Here is a 17,500-nt window from a genome sequence, read left to right as displayed (position 1 = left end):
GTGTATTTCTGGTGATAAAAGTTCATTCTCTACGTGGTTCGGAAGTTATGTAAAGCTGTTGGTCCCATTGCTGAATAACCACTGGTTCCATGCAATGTAAAAACACCATTCAAACAAACAGACTTACTTGGTCAGCCAGCCCCTGTTCTGTTTTAGGGGGTGTTATTTCTCATTCCAGATGTTGACCACTCTTCTTCTGTATCCTCTTTCCACCAGGTTGCTAATGATGTAGCATCTCCATATTTCCATATTTTCTTTTCTTGACCATCTCTTTCTTGTTCTGGTTTGCCTTTGTAGCACCAGTCTCTGGTTGCTGGTTACTGTCATTATAGTGGTCAGTTGCTGGATGACGACCCCCAAATACCTGACCATCTTCCCCTTCAATTGGGCTGTATACCTGGTTGCCAGACAAAGCTCCTCCGTTGCCAGAGGTTCCATTTACGTCATTGTCGTTTAATCTTTTGTTTCTTTCTATCATTGTTGAATTTTGCCATTTAACAAATGGCTGAACCCTACCCCGTCGGGGATAGGTACTCATTTACAGCTGAGTAGACTGAGGAAATTTTGGTAAAAATCCTTCCCAAGGAATCAACACTGAGGAGAGTGGTCACACATTCAACGACTGACCAGCCCCAATGTTGTTTAACCAGTCCATTGATGACCAAAACCACTCTGCCACAGAACCACTTTTGATATATATATATATATATATATATATATATATATATATATATATATATATATATATATATATATATAAATTCCTATACTAAAACAGGATACATCTCATGTATAAAAAGGCCCATTAAAACACTTTGGTTTAGAGCTAAGGACTATATTTTGGTGGTCTGACTACTACCCTCATCAAGCAGTGAATGACAGAAGTTACATTGGTGAAATATATTTATAGGGAGAAATGCTCTTAGGTGATGCCTGGGGTTGTCGCTGAGCCGCCATAGGTTCTGTTAATTGTCTTAATCCTCTTCATCGGTGCCTTAAGGAAGACATTGTCTATATGGTCAGATCCCAGGCTCCATTGGAAAAGTTGATCCTATTATCTTGTTTTATCAGTGAAGATAAATGCCAAATGGTGGAATCTTCACTGTTTAAACAACAAGATAATAGGTCAACCTTCCAGTGGAGCCTGGGACTCTGACCATATGGACAATGTCTTTCTTAAGGCAACAATGAAGAGGATTAAGATAATTAACAGAACCTACAGCAGCTCAGCGACAGCCCCAGGCAACACCTAAGGGTGGTAGCCAGACCACTAAAATATAGTCCTTGGCTTTTAACCAAAGTGTTTTAATTGGGTTTTTTACCTTTTGATATCAATATGTATATAAATATATATATATATATATATATATATATAATTATATATATATATATATATAATATATTTATAAAGTATAATGTTTAATTGGGCCTTTAATACTTTATATCTATAAATATGTATATAAATATATATATATATATATATATATATATATATATATATATATATATATATATATAAAGTATAAAAGGCCCATTTAAAAACACAGGTTGTAAAGCTGAAGGACTATATTTCAGTAGTCTGGCTACCACCCTTATCAAGCAGTGATTGAGGGTACATCATAAATCCTGCTTTGATAAGTGATACTGATTTTATGCTTTTATTTAGTAAAATGTGTATATATATATATATATATATATATATATATATATATATATATATATATATATATATATTATTCTGAACATAAGCCCTATTCATATGGAACAAGCCCACTGAGGCTAAAGTTTTGATATATATATATATATATATATATATATATATATATATATATATATATATATATATATATGTGTGTGTGTGTGTGTGTGTAATTTCAAAATGTTTTAGTGTAGTCATTAGTTGGTTGATATTTTATTATTTATATGTTAATGTTATATGATAATTAAAGTTATTCAGCGTATGATTCTCTAACTTCTTGGAAAGTTGTAAACATTCTAAAAGTGATATGGCATGTAAGGAAAATGTACAAGGAATTTGTGTATTGTGATTTTATATTTCACATTGAATGAAAGTGCACGTAGGTACTGTTTGTATAATACACTACATATGTAAATTTTTAATTGAATTAATTGTATTATTTTATATATAGAGGGCTCGTAATCTTTTAATATCATTCAAGGTTTTGTACTCCTAAATTTTCTTTTTGGTTTGGTCACCCCTGTTTGATTAAAGGGGGTACAACATTATTTTTGTAAAAAAAAATGCATATTGTGACATTGGTTTTGTCTATAGTTGACTAAATCTGTTCTTGGGATGACACAGTAGCATCTGTTAAGATACTATATAGATAAGTGGAATTTTAAAAGAAGGCATTTGATTTTCCGGACTCATTTCGAGAAGTGTTTGCTATGAAGGATTTTGTTACTCAGCTTTATTTTTACTATGTATATATAATGAAAGATTGTATTACTTCTGATGACTGCAGTTAAGTTGATTTAAGCACATATCTCTGTTATAGGAGAGGATTGTACAGGTTACGAACAGAATAGACAAATATCTTGTTCCAATGATATTTTAATAATACAAGCACACAGTCAAAAAGGATTAGACATGAATTTCTTAGTGATGGTATTTTTGTCATATTTTAAGGTCTTATAATATTTTATGGAAGTAATCTATCCACAATTTATGATTTTCACAAGAAGAGACCTTCACCCATTATACTGAAAGGTAACTACAGACTCTTCAACAAGGAAGCCTTTTGAATTTAATTATTTTGAATTTCAGTTTTCATTCCTGGTCTGGCACCTGTCAATGCCTCATCTTCCGTAACAACCACAACACTCACAACATCAAATCCCCCTACAACTGACAAAGTCAAAACAGTCACAGATGTAAGATTGAATATGAAAAATCGTACAGGTCAGCATTTGCGAGACACAAGGTTTTAGCTAGCTTTTGTTTCTGCTGGCTTTTGTTGATTATAGCTCACACTTGCACAATCAGTTTCCATTAGCTGATGGATTTTAGAGTGGCATTCTGTTTATTGTACATGCCAGGCGTATTGCTTCTTCTTTTAAGTTTTTTGTCTAATTTATAGTTGCAGCTGAAATTGACTTGATCCGTGTCTTCTGTTTTATGGTTTTGCAGGTTAAATTTTATGTCCACCAGCTTTATCTTGTATCAGGGTAGTGTTGATGTCATAAGAATTGCTTTATTGTAAAGGTTTGGGTTGCCATTGTGTTCATAATGGAGAATATCTGCAGATTAAAATTATGTGTGACTTCCAAACATCCAGCTGAAAGTACTGGTCTTATAAATTTAATTATCACCAAAATTTAAAAGGAATATACAGTATTACATGAAATTTTAGGTAAATAGGGTGAGTGCAAAGTTACACATCAGCATTGTGTAGACTGCTATCATTTTGGGAAGAAAACCCAAGAAAAATAGTATGTCAGAGGCTATATGATCTGTAAAGTTGAATGCAGCCATCATTATTCTATCATATAAGAAGACTTTTAGATTTTATTTTTCTTCAGTCATTGTCGTTTGTGTGAAATTTTATTTTACAAAAATCCCATTTCACTCACGTTTTAGTTTTATAACTTTTTATCTTTTTTTTAATATACGTATTCCTTAATTTCCTTGGAATACTTGGCAAATGTACCATTGCAGAATGTAGAGCATAGAGGAAACTACTTTTTTCATCAATAGACTTGTTACTTTCGAACTTTTCTGCATCTTACTCTTTATTTTGAAAAATGGTCTTTTTTGTATTTTTTAAATATTATTTTTTGTTTGTTCTTCAGTGCAGTCTTTTTACTTATAAACTTTTCTGTATCTTTGCCTCATTTTTTAGACAATAATTTTTGTGTTTTTTTAATCTTATTTCATTCTTATTCATTTCATTTTTATTTGTGTTCTTCAAGGGGTTCTTGTTACTTTTAAAGTCTGCATATCACTCCCATTTTTAAGCAAGAAGTTTTAGGTGTCTTTTGAACCATGTTCCATTCTTAAACAAGAAAATTTTTTCTTGCCTTATTTCATTCTTTTCTTTATATAACTTTTGTTCTTTTTTGTGTTTGAAATAATTTTTTCAAAAAGAATTTTTTTGTGCTTTTTAATCTTATTCCATTCTTTATCATTTTCATTTTTGGTCTCCTTTATTTTTGGACTCTTCCAGAATCAATGATGGGTTTCTTCAACAATATTTTCAGTGGCATGTCATATAGCACTGCTGCTACCACCACATCAAGTTCAACCACTGCAACAACAGTGACTTCTAATGTCCCCACAGCCACTGACACCACTAATACCACTTCCTCTATAACCTCTACTTCTGCTGCCACTAAATCCCCTGCTGTCTCAGCCTCCACAGAGACAGAGAATTTTGGTAATAGTAAAGATGATAAAAATGCAAAACCAGGTTAGGAATTTTTGTTTTTCAAATTTAGAAAGACAGCTTTTTCTGTAGCATTGCCAGGCTTTGAGTAATTTTTGTGTTTTTGTATATTGACTGTTACTGCTGACAATATTCTTTTTGGTTTTTGTAGTTGATGGACAGTTTCCTTTTTGTTTTGTAATATACTGAAAGTATCTTCGTGGTTTTATAACATTCTGGCAATGTCCATTTTCTTTTATATCATGCTGACGGTAACATTTTAGTTTCATAACATGCTGACATTATCATTTTTTGTTTTATAACATGCTGACAATATAATTTTGGTTTTGACATGCTGACAGTATTCTTTTGTTCTTTTAACATCTTTTGGTGTTATAATATATTGACAGTGTCCTTTTGGTTTTATAACATGCTGACAGTAACCTTTTGGTTTAATAATATGCTGACAGTGTTTGATATGACATGCTGAGAGCATCCTTTTTGTTTTATAACATGGAGACCGTATCACAGAGAAAAGAGTAGTGAGTGTGGTCTTTTAGGGAAAATGTTACTAGTTGCTTTTGTATTCTTTAAACATTTCTGTTTTTCCTTAAGGAATGGCATGACCTGAAAATTATGTAAATATTTCAAATGTTATATTTTGTTTTTAAATACAGTACGTATATTGATACAGCATACCAGCTACCTTTCCACCTCAAATTATTATTAGCCTCTCCAGGAAAAAAGAAAACAATATATTGTGAATTGGTATTAGGTTAGACCAAGCTTTTTTTCTTAATACTGTTCATTAGTGAATGTAGTCATTGTTGAAGAAATGGACATTTCACAGTACGTACGTCAAGTCAGAAGAGAGGAATGTTGATTCTAAATCCTAGCTTCAGGTCAGAAGGAGTTTGATTTTTAAAAAGTAGCTGCAAGTTAGAAGAAAAGAATGCTGATTTTAAATCTTATCTTCAAGTCAGAGAAACAAAATGTTGATTTTTAAATCTTAGCTGCTCAGGAGAAGGAAAGTCTACAATACTTCCAATAAGGTTACCTTTGATATAACTTTGAAGGTGATGTGCCATATTTAGAGTGTATAGGTCATTCTGAATAATATTTGTTTATAACTGGAAATATCATTTAGATCTTTTATGTGATATATAGGTTAGGCACTTTCTTGATAATTTCAGATACTTTGCTTTTTTCATAATTTCATATTCTGTAAAAGGCTGTGAAGAGGTACAGTCACATAGGTATATTTGACTTCTTTCAGAAACTGTGATGGGTTTCTTTGGGAATTTCATTTCAAATAAAGTAGCTCAAGTGGTTGGGGTAGTACAGCCACCAACGCAGGCTGGCAATGCGGAGGCTGACCCTGAAGTGCCTCAAGCAACGGAAAATAATGAGAAAAATAAGAGCGAAAGCAAAAAAGTTGCTAAAGATAGTGAAAGCACACCGAAAGGTTTTTTTGGGAGTTTCATGTCTAGCAAGGTAACCCAGGCTGTTGGGATGTTGGCACCAACAGCAGCACAGGCTGGTGATAATTCCTCTGCAGAACAGAAGGGCCCAGCGGAGGCAGAAATGGATAATAACCACAATAAAAATGCCAACAAAAAGGATGCTAACGTCGGTGAAGGTTCTCAGAAGGGTTTTTTTGGCAGTTTCTTATCTAGTAAAGTGTCTCAAGCAGCTGATCTGTCAAAGCAAGCTGCTCAGGCTGTTGGAGTGGTGCCACAGCCTTCACCCCAGACTGAAGACAATACTGAAAATTCCAGTCTTTCAGAAACTAAACCCAATGTAACTACAAATGCTAAAGAAAGAAAAGAACCAGTTGAAAGTGTTGGAGACAAGGCAAAAGACGCTGAGCCTGAACTTGGTGACAGTAAAAAGATAGAAAGTGTAAAAGATGAGAGTCACATAGAGACTGAAAGTCAGTCACATAACAAAGAACCTCCAAAGTTGCAGTCCAAAGAACTTCCAAATAACAGTAACACACAAAATCAGCAGTCAACTGATAACAAAGATTCACAAGAGACACAAAAAGGTCAGACTCTCATTGAATATATTCAGTCAGAAATAGGCTAATTATTGAGTTGGTGGCTAGGATGGGTACAATATGCTGCTGCTTTGTATTGAGAAATATAGTTAATTTTTTCTTAGAATAATTTCATTAGTAGTTAATAAAATTTTACAATTCTGTAGCTCCCTTCAGTAGAAATCTTGCAAGCTCCGTGACCAGTTGGGTGCAAATTTATTTGAAAACCATTATGTATTGTCAACAGTAGTTCTTGACAGTAGTCATTTGGCTGTGTTTGTATCATTGTAATTATTAGAAAGTTTTTACATTTGAATTTACGTCATGGCAAAATTCAAGTTAATTCATGAAATTACTTTTAAATTGGACGTTTAAAACCTCACTGTTGGTTTATAGTTTGTCAGGTATCTTTTAGTTAGGGTTATTCAAAAAACACACACACACAAAGAGAGAGAGAGCTGCTCATATATTTGATCATTATCTCAATAAAGAAAATTTGAAAATCTGTAAATGTAATTAAGACAGTCAAGTTTGATAAGGAGAAGAAATCATGGGGAGAAAATGGTTGGTCGTTTCACCAGGGATAAAGATACAGAGATGGAAATAGTAGATGAAGAGTTTGTAAAATTCTGTCATAGGGTCAAATGACAGTGAGGAAAGTTTATATTTACCAAATGTCTCAGAAATATATAAAAATTAAAATACTTGAAGCTTTCAGATCTCGATGAAGTATTTTTTTTAGATAACTTTTATGTTTATTTGTAGCTACTGTGTCAAGTATGTCTCCCTCAACAGAGTTAGTTTTAAGCCATTTGTAAGCCATTTGCATCTTATTCCCTTTTGTTTATGCTAGCAGCATTAGCCATATTGTAAGGTGATGCTAGAACAATCTAAAAAAAAGTTTACCCTTCTATATTTGGGATTATTTTTTTAAACATTAAATTGCCATATTTCAGGCTTATGTGCTGATTTTTTTACATCATTAATTTGTCTATAGTGTTTCAGCTTCATGTGTAAGCTGCCTTGTAGGTAAAACCCTTTTTTGTCATATATTTTTTATGTATACTACAGAAGTGTTACTTCCTAATTGAGAACACTGAACACTTAGATTTTCATGATTCCACTTTTTCATAATACCACTTATCAGGTATATTCAGTGTATCCAAGAATTATACCTTGGAAAGTTTATCAAACCTTTATATTGCTTGTTCTTCCCAAATTTCAACTGTTCTCTTTCTAGTTATGTGATATACTATTTGACATTTAGTTATGGGGTCAATTTGTATTTGTAGATTTTAGAAGACATCAATTTGGGGTGGTTGCTTAATACTGAAAATTCCTTGTCCATATCAGTAAACTATTTAGCATACATATACACATATTATGCTAATTGCAAACTTATTTTTTTTGCTTATATAGGGTTTGACTGCAATGTATACCTTTGTAACCTGCTCAAACTGTATTTTGTAAGTTATCTTTGCATGTTAGTGTCATTTAAGAGTTATACTATTCTACCAGAGTACCCTTATGTCAGTTATAGTAAACAAAAGGTATATGTAATGGCTCATTCATAGTGAAACTATATTTGTCTTTCAATAGTGTGTACTTTGAATAGTGTGTGATAATTAATGGTGAACTATTTTTTGAAAAAATCTGTAACACTGCTGTAATCAGGTTCTCAGAGTTTTCAAGTGTGATGTTTTCAGAACTGGGTATTAATATTTCTGTAGTATGTGTATATATAGCACAAACAAAATATCCTGTTACATAAAAAGGAAAGAAGTCTTTACATTATGTGTGTGTGTGTAACCAAGATTTTGGTTCCTCAAAATTCAGCATATTTAAAGTAAAAGCCTGTCAAAAGTTAGTTCAGCAAAACTTTTCTTGTCTTTTGAGTGTGACAAATTTCACAAGGAATCTGTTTGGTATAGGCCATATCTTTAGTGGAGTTTTCAAAAAGAGCAGAAATGGTAGTCAGAACAGTAGCCATCATATGACAAAGCATTTTTGTTTCAGAACCACCAAAGGGATTTTTTAGCAATTTCATGAGTGCCACAAAGGCATCGTTCACTAGAGCTGCAACAATTGTTAAGGATGGTACCACAAAATCATCTGATGCACACGCTGGAGATGATAATGAAAACTCGAAAACAGAGGTGGAGTTTTGTAAACAAATGTTTTATGCTAAACTTAGCAGCTAACATAGAAACTTTGCTTTGGAACCTTTGGCTATACGTATATGAGCTTATTTGATCCAAATAGCATTAATATGGAACAGTTTAGGTAATGATTTGCTGTAGCTTAGAAGTTGAGAATGAGTTCAGATTGAGCAACCAGCTGTAGGATTTGTGTTGTGATATTTGTACTATATCAAAAATATTTCAGTAGTTTGGTTATCTCAATTATAGAATTATTTGCAGTTATTCCCCTCAGTAGCTTAGTACTTGGAGTCAACTACTGTACTGTACAGGTCCATTTTATTGTAGATTGTTGTAAAAATTTTCCTTGACTTTATTAGTCAGTTCTTTACGAAATGGGAGTTCTGAGCCAGAAAATGTGGCGTATACACCATCAGTGTGATAGTATCTTGTTTATCTGAATAAAAATTAGTGACACTCTTGTTATTCCGTTTAGGTGCTTTTGTTTAAGCAGTTTGTATTTATGCTAAGGCATCTTATGAATATGATTATGGAAGAAGAGACTCAGTGTAATTTTGTGAATTAGGGACAGAGTTTTACCCGACAGTATTGTGTGATTTCTGATATGGACATTCATGTAGATGAAAAAATTATCTATCCAATTCTTGATAGATGTGCTTATTTCTTATAAGTGTATGTAGTCCTGATACCCAGAAAATAAGAATCCAGATAAAGAATTTAATCAAGTTACAGTGGCCAAGAAGACTACCATATGCAACCACGTCTGCTAAGCTCAGCCTGTCTCGTCTCACCTCTTCAAACTTTAGGATTCCCTGATGCGTCCTTTCCTGTTCATGTAATTTTAGTGTAATATGTTAGACATTAGGTACTTTTCTTTGGTATAGATTTAAGTAGAGATCAGCTCTGTAATGCTGTAATTGCAATTGTTACTAGATATAGTACTACTCTGTAAGTGTATTTATTGTGACCTTGTTGTAGCTATGCTAAATTGCTTTCAGTTTTGACTGTCATTACTATGTTATTAATTTGTAATAGTAATCTTGCCACAGTCATATTATCCTGCTTGCCACGTTACAATTGAGCATTGTCATAGGAAACAATATAATTAAACCATTACAATATATAAATGATAAATAATTCCATAAGATTTGTTCAAATATATTTAAACACCAGAGGCATTGAATTATTCTGAAATCATCAATGTGGCTTTTTGTTATCCAATATTCATTCTCTTATGCCACTTTTACACAGATTTCAAGTAAATTAGTGTCGATAATCAATCAATCAATCACGATACAGAACTAGGACAAGTTAGATACTTATTTATAAGGTACAGACATCGAAAGATACTGAATTCTGATTCCCAGTTCCAATAATATTTCCTCAGTAAATTAGATGTGATGAATTGGAAAGGTCACCTTTCTTTGTAAGGTATTGGATACGCCTGAGAGAGTTAAAGTAGTCTTTTTATTAATTCTTTAGGATTCTTGAGTTTTATACACTTCTGTCAATAAGGAATATATAAAATGTAGTTCTGGTCGGTACAGAAATTAGGCTATATTTGGGATATAACCATCTATCGAATTATTATTATTATTATTATTATTATTATTATTATTATTATTATTATTATTATTATTATTATTATTATTATTATTATTATTATTATTATTATTACGTATTTGTATTGGAGACTTCAATTCAATAATGGGCTGCTTAAATGAGGGATTTAAGGCTTGTATGGGTAAGATCAGCAATGGTGATATGATGAGTGAGAATTGAGTAATGTTGGGAGTTTCTTTCTAGCAAATGACTCAGTCATTGGGGGGGGCACTTTTTCAACATCACAATATACACAAGACATGTGGAAAATATAAAAAGCAGATTGACCACATTACTGTTAGTAAAAGGCATAGAAGTTACTTGCTAGATGTTCACGTTAATCAGTGAGCAGATATTGGTAGTGATCATCATCTCAGCATTGCCAAAATAGACTTAAGCTATAAAGTCAGAAGAAGAGAAAACCTGTTGCTGATAGATACGATACTGATATGCTTAGAAGGGAAGAAGAGGAAAAGGAAGAATTTAGCATTGAATGCATAAATAGGTTTTTGGTGTTGGAAACATTGGAATGAGGAGGTAGGGATAAGTGTAGATGAGATATCAGGGGATGTAAATAAAGCTTTACATGAGGCTGCTGGCTGTACGATCAGGAGACTCAGATTGAGGAAAAAGATGTGGATGTCTGAGGAAACTTCATGGGAGATGATCAAAAAGAGAGACAGGCAAAAATGAGACGTGAGACGCATTTCGTTAATGATGAAAATTTTTAATCAGCAAGAATCAAGTACTATTGAGTTTGGTTTCAGAAGTTAAAAAACTAACTAAGAGAGATAAAAAGATGTTAATGAAAAGATTGCAGAAACAAAAATTAATGAATAAAAATGATGGTCTTAGTCAAAGGATAGCATATAAAGCAAGTGCTGATAAGCATAAGTATATACCAGTCAGGGAGATGGAAGGTAATTTATAGACCAAAAACGTTGAAATCAGAAATACATGGAAAGAGCACTTTGAGACAGTTCTTCATAGACCAGTCCCCACAGATGAGGATATAGTACCGCCTGCTCAGGAAGATTTGAATATTGAAGGTGAGATCAGGCTAGAAGAAGTAGTAAAGGCAATAAAACAGTTTTGTAAAGAATTATAAGGCACCAGGGGAGGATGTTTATTCCTGGAATGTTTAAAGTGGAGAATAGTATTTGTCTTGATGAATATTCAATGAGATATGGGTGACGGGGATAATACCATCAGGTTGGAAGAATGGTGTAACCTTTGTAACCTTTAAAGTTCCAAAGAAAGGCTGAGTAGGTGTGAAAATTTGAGTGGATTCACTTGGTCACATGTAGGCTTGAAAATTTTAAGTATAGTACTATTGGAAAGGTCGGAGCCAGTGGCTGATGGTATTCTGAGGGATGAACAGGCCAGTTTTAGAAAGGGGCGGGGTTGCAGTGATCAGATCTTCATAATTAGGCATTTAGTGCCGCAATCTAATGAAATGAAAACTCCGTTAAGTCTGTTTTGTTGATTCTGAAAAGGCCAAAGATAGTATTTTGGGTGGACTATGGAAAAAATCATGAGGAATTATGGAATACCGGAAAAGTTTGTGATGGTTATTATACGCTTAACATGCATGAGGGCACATCTTGTAAAGTGATGATTGATGAGTGTTCGAGTGATCCATTTGAAGTTAAGTCTGTTGTGATTCAGGGTGGCATTTGTCTCCTCTGTTGTTTGCATTGGTCGTAAATTATGGCATGAGAAGGTCAAAAGAGAAATGGATGCAGGTAGTATACTCTGGGGAGAAAATAGGAAACTTCTTGACTTAGATTACGCTGATGATGTAGTTTTGATCTGCAAGGGGCCAGAAAAAATGCAGTGTTGAATTGTCTAGTGAGTAAAGGTCGAAAGTTTGGTTTGGTTATTAATCAAGGAAAAACTGAAATCATAAATATTAAAATTTAAAATTCATAGGATTGTTTAATGGAAGGGATGGTTCTAAAGTAAGTGGATAAGTTTAAATATTTAGATATTTATTTACATAAAGATGGTTCTCTGAGCACATAATTTATAGAAAGATTAAAAAAGGCTTATCAGGTAATGGGATCCTTTAAAATATTTGGAATAATAGCAGTTATTCTGTGCATAAAAAATCAAAATTTATAAGGTAATGGCTAGGAGTATTTATATTTCTGGGCATGAGTACAGTACAGGGACTTCGGATAATAAATTCTTAGCATTTGTAAATTAAGCCGCTCGGAAGAATATTAGGAATTAATTGGAGGGATAAGATATCAAATAACAGAATTAGAGAATTCACTGGGTTGCAACCGGTTGATGAGTATGTTAGGTTCACAAACTGGAAGCGGCACAGCCTTGTGTATAGAAGACGGGGAATAGTACGAGACACACCTGTGTGGGTTGCCCTTGGTAGAAGAGGTAGGCCAAAGGAGACTTGCTTGAGGACAATGAGGCGGGAAACAGATGAGTGTTGGGGAGATCTTGAGGAGTTAGCCCGGGACAGAATGCGGAGGTGTGAGTTCATCGAGGCCAAATGATTGATTGATTGAAATTATTATTATTATTATTATTATTATTATTATTATTATTATTATTATTATTATTATTATTATTATTATTATTGTGGAGGATAGACAAGGAGTAGGTTTTATAAGAGAAAAATTCATATGATGAATTAAATCTAAGTCTAACCCTCTTTTTATATTTTAATGGTTAAGCTATAATTACTAGTGTAATTTATATATATATATATATATATATAATATATATATATATATATATATATATTATATATATATATATATATATATATATATATTATATATATATATATATATATATATATATATATATATATATAGTATATATATATATATATAGTAATATATATATATATATATATATATATATATATATACATATATATATACATATATATATATATATATATATATATATATATATATATATATATATATATATAGTATCATTTGATACATTTTCTGCGATTCAAAGTCCCACTTATCTTGAATGTCTCTGATATGTATGCCTTTGTTTAGGTGAGTTTTATGATACATTTTTGTATTAATAATGATTATAGCACTGAGAATTTGTAAATGCAGTTTTAAAAGTTTTAAAGCATATGTATTTCCAGATGAATACTTTGGTAAATCGAAAGCCCTGTACGTATTTTTAGGAATGATTTTAATGACTGCACAGGATACCAAAATGAGGTACCAAACTGTTTCCCTTGAAGTTTAGGAAGTAAGATTGACAAAGATGAATATCCATACAGTTTTCCTGCATTAAAATCTTTATACTAGTTTGTTTTCTATGATAACTTGTGTTTTTGAAGCTGTAATTTTGATTTTATCTATCATTGTTTTAAACATTCCCTTTCCTGGTAGCCTGTGTTTTTTTCTGTAGTTGGCCCTACAGATCCAAATAGATTACTGTAGGAGAAATGATCATACTTTTAAGGAACTATTGCTGATTAGGTGTAGTTTATGCAATACTGTATGCAGAGTTCTGCCCGAATGTATTGAATGAATCATTATATAATAATAATGTAAGGAGATAAGTTAGTCAGTATCTTCGGCATTTAAATTTAGAAAGTTTCAGCCCTTCTCCATTTCATTGGACTGACAATTTGAATGATGATTGTGCTAGAAATGTGTTCTGAGGTTACGTTTTATTATAAGTTTTTCTAAACACGCACGTTGTCATTAAAAAACATAAGAATGGTCTGTCGAGCTTGTTTCTTATTTTTTTTTACCAGATAGAGATTTTGCTACAATAGTTGAACATTTTCATTTTTTTTCCTCCTGTACTTTTTTCTTTTAAAAATCTTTTGTCCTAGGCTATGAGTGTTGTAAAGATGTCTCTCATGGTTTTTCTTCCTAAATTGTTCAAGTCATGATATATAAAGGTTTCTTGCAAGAAGGTGGTGACGTGAGCTTCGTCAATTATTTTTTTTAAGTGTTTTTTGATGTTTTGATTTTCCTTTTATTTTTTCTTGGTGTTTGTTCATCACATATGTCAGTTTTGACCGCAACTTCTCTATTGCTGTATCCCCCCAACCTCCCTTTTTAATTCCCAGAATATTTAATGACCTACAGCTTCTATTGTTTTCGGAAGAAAATTACAACTCTTAAACATTCCTTCAGCTTTCTCTGACCATCTTTGGTAGGACACGAATCTTGAGACATTTTATACTGGTTGCTATTTGCTTCTTACAGTGACAACTTGTACTTCGGTTATTTACTTTTCTTTTTCTTTCAATTTACTCTATTGACTTAAAAAAAATTAACAAACAGGAAGTTTTTCTTTGATATAGGGTCATTTCTCCCTGATATTTACCCCATGTTTAGTGAACATTATATGACAGCTTATGCTGCAGCAAACTACGTATAATATTTGTATAATAACATATTTTTCCTTGTCATTGCCAAAAAGAACCTTTTATTTATCAGAACAAGTCACACATATCCCAGTATTGATTAGCGCGTTTTAGTTTCAGCTGTGTTGGCCACTTAATATTCAGTGAACCAAATTTGTTTTATTTATGTAATATTTCATATGGGTAATATTCTAGAATGTTGCTGGTTTGATGTGTAATTATTCAGCAAATCATAAAGGTATGCATAATCGATAGGAAGGTGAAACTGGGATTAAAGTTACATATAGATAATAATAATTATTATTATTATTACTCTAATCATTCACATTAGTTTTGTACAAATATTTTGAAATATTAAGCCAAGTAAGACCTCATAACTCCTCAATTTCCTCACACAGACTTACTTTTATACTGTATCTGAACAAGGAATACATGAATAATCACACCTCTTTAGTTGGAATTTGAACCTACATATGTCAGGTTAAAGTAAAATCGCCTTGAACTATAACACCATGAATAAAGAAATTGAGAAGTTAATATATATATACGTAATAAGTCTTTGTGGGCGTAATATATATATTTTATAAGTAATATCAAAAAGTTTTTTCTGGTGATATTGATAATAATGATAATGATTACAGGGTTGATTTATGGAATTACATGACCTATGTATTGCAAGCCAACTCTTACAGGCTATGAGCTCCCTATCTTGAAAGATTTGGCCCATTGCCACCATTAGTTTCAAGTTGTCTTTGACAACTACCACCCAGGTTAGAATAAATACCACACCTTGTATCACCAAATCAATTCCATACTCAAGAAATGAGCCATAGTACCAGTATCAACTCTCTTCATGGCTCTAATGTTATGTCTATGCAGTGTGAAGGCCATAGTTTGCTGGGCCTCTATCGTAGAAATGATTCTTTATAACTGTTTCATTCAGTAGAGCCTATAGGAGAGTGAAATTGTCCATCAAACGGCGGCTTCATGTCCCCTTGCAGCTTGGAGGATGTCCACTTCAAATTACATATTCAACCATCTTCCATTACGTCCCTTTCCTTTGGTTCCTAGTTTTGCACCTATTAGTTCGACTTATTCGTGATCTCTCAAATCTTCACTCTTGGGGACATGTATTACGTAGGTGTCACCCAGGGAATGCAGCTCTTAAAGTTCTTGGATAATTGGTTCTTAATAGGTAGAGAAACCTTCTAGCTACATGATTATCACTAGATTCTCTTTGCTAGGAAGGTGGTGTTTCCATGTGATTGCATAAAGCATCTTCTCTGGATTCAAACCTTTTGTCAGTTGAGATTTTGAGCTCCTTTTGTGGCTTAGGGACATCCAAGAGCAGTTACCTTACTCTGATTTTCATATTTGGATTCATGTGTTTGCTCCAGCTTATTTGCTGTGGGCCTTCTCTCCACTTCCCCATTCTTTTCTTCTCTTCTTTTCCTGTCTTAACTAACTTTTAATAAATAGATAAACTCACCATGTTTCCAATGGAGTATGGAACAAGACATGTAAGTTACCTAGTGGTAGGTTACCCTGCCCACCTGTTACAGAAGGGGAGTTGGGCTTAAAAGAGATTTAAAAAGACCTGTCTTGTTTAGATATATATATATATATATTTTAGGTATTAAGAAGCCTGATATTAAAAAGGTACAATAAAGAAAGACAAACGTGAAACAAGCAAATGCTACAACAGCAGTTTTTGGCAGAAAGGCCATCATTGGAACAGAAAATTAGCCCAACAGTTATTACCGTTTGTCACAGAACCAGAAAATGATCAACACTCAAAACGCAGTGCTTGATATAACTTACAATTCTCGAAAACAAAATAATTTTTTGTAAACCGTTCTTGTTTGTAAGAAATAAGAAATATTGACTAGGGACCTTTATAGACCATACATACTTTTGGGTATGCGTTTGTTGCAGAGAAGAAATGCAGATTTTCTACAAAAGGGTCTTGTTCCTTGTTTGAATCAACTTAAAAAGGTTGAGAACTTTGTAATATCACAGGAATGACAGCGAGGAAGGTATCCAATTATATGCAGACAGGCCCCTTTCACTCTGCCTATGTGCATGTAATTTGTTTTTGCAGAACTTCAGAATTCCTTTTGAAGTTTTACATATAAATTTTCACATAAGAATGATACGAATTGCTGTGAAGTCGTAGTCATGTTAGTGTCAAGTACTATACCTAAAGGGTGGCAATCAGACTGGTGAAGCTAGACAGATAGCAGAGACAGTAGTGTCTCTGAGAACCATTACCTGACATCAGATAAAAGAAGCAGAGGCTACAAATTCACAGCATCCATTGAAGGAAGAAGATTAAAACCTTGGAAATACATTTAAGCTACCACAATAGATGAGAAGAAGGATGTCCAAACAAAACACTGATGTAAAAAAAAGTCCTCTCATCTCTAGGGCAAACAGAGATACCCCTAAGTGCTCTTTGTTAGACCTTTGAAGGGATTTGTTGTTTTTTATTTTTATTTTTTTGTCAGGCAATTTTGGGTCGAAGTAGTTGCCGTAGTAACTGGTAAACTCAAGCCAAAAGTGTACTTATTTTATTTGGAGGCAGTACTGTTTTTGTAATGTCGTGCATGTGGTGGTGAAGATCAACATTTTCCATTAGTATATTTCTTTGTAGTTAGATTTAGGCTTGAGGACTCTTGCCAGTAAAAAGTTAAGTAAGAGGAATGTTACAGATCTTTGCTTAGTTTTTGTTTGTTGCTTTGACATGTGCCTGTGTTTAGGTGATCTGTGTCAGGTGTGGATTATCCTTCGTGTGTTACAACATGTAGTAGATAGATTAAACACTGCTGTGGGCTCTAGTATGCTGGTAGGTCCCTGTCAAAGTTATGCTTGTGGTGTGTCATTTAATTTTATTATTGTTGGTTTAAAGACAGATTTTCAATAAGTGGCCCATCAGTTT

At 32.9% G+C, this 17,500-nt stretch overlaps 1 protein-coding gene across 1 annotated transcript in view; it reads left to right on the top strand.

The window, feature by feature from the left end:
* The window catches only part of LOC135210214 (uncharacterized), a 462,528-nt gene that overhangs the window by 413,321 nt on the left and 31,707 nt on the right, over positions 1 to 17,500 (top strand). The window contains exons 40-43 of the mRNA XM_064243050.1: positions 2,789 to 2,923; positions 4,188 to 4,430; positions 5,662 to 6,432; positions 8,440 to 8,579. Coding sequence (XP_064099120.1) covers positions 2,789 to 2,923; positions 4,188 to 4,430; positions 5,662 to 6,432; positions 8,440 to 8,579 — 1,289 coding nt within the window. The remainder of the gene's footprint in view (positions 1 to 2,788; positions 2,924 to 4,187; positions 4,431 to 5,661; positions 6,433 to 8,439; positions 8,580 to 17,500) is intronic.

The sequence above is a fragment of the Macrobrachium nipponense genome, chromosome 39, assembly GCF_015104395.2.
Source record: "Macrobrachium nipponense isolate FS-2020 chromosome 39, ASM1510439v2, whole genome shotgun sequence".
Taxonomy (NCBI): domain Eukaryota; kingdom Metazoa; phylum Arthropoda; class Malacostraca; order Decapoda; family Palaemonidae; genus Macrobrachium; species Macrobrachium nipponense.
This window is presented reverse-complemented; position numbering and strand designations above follow the sequence as displayed.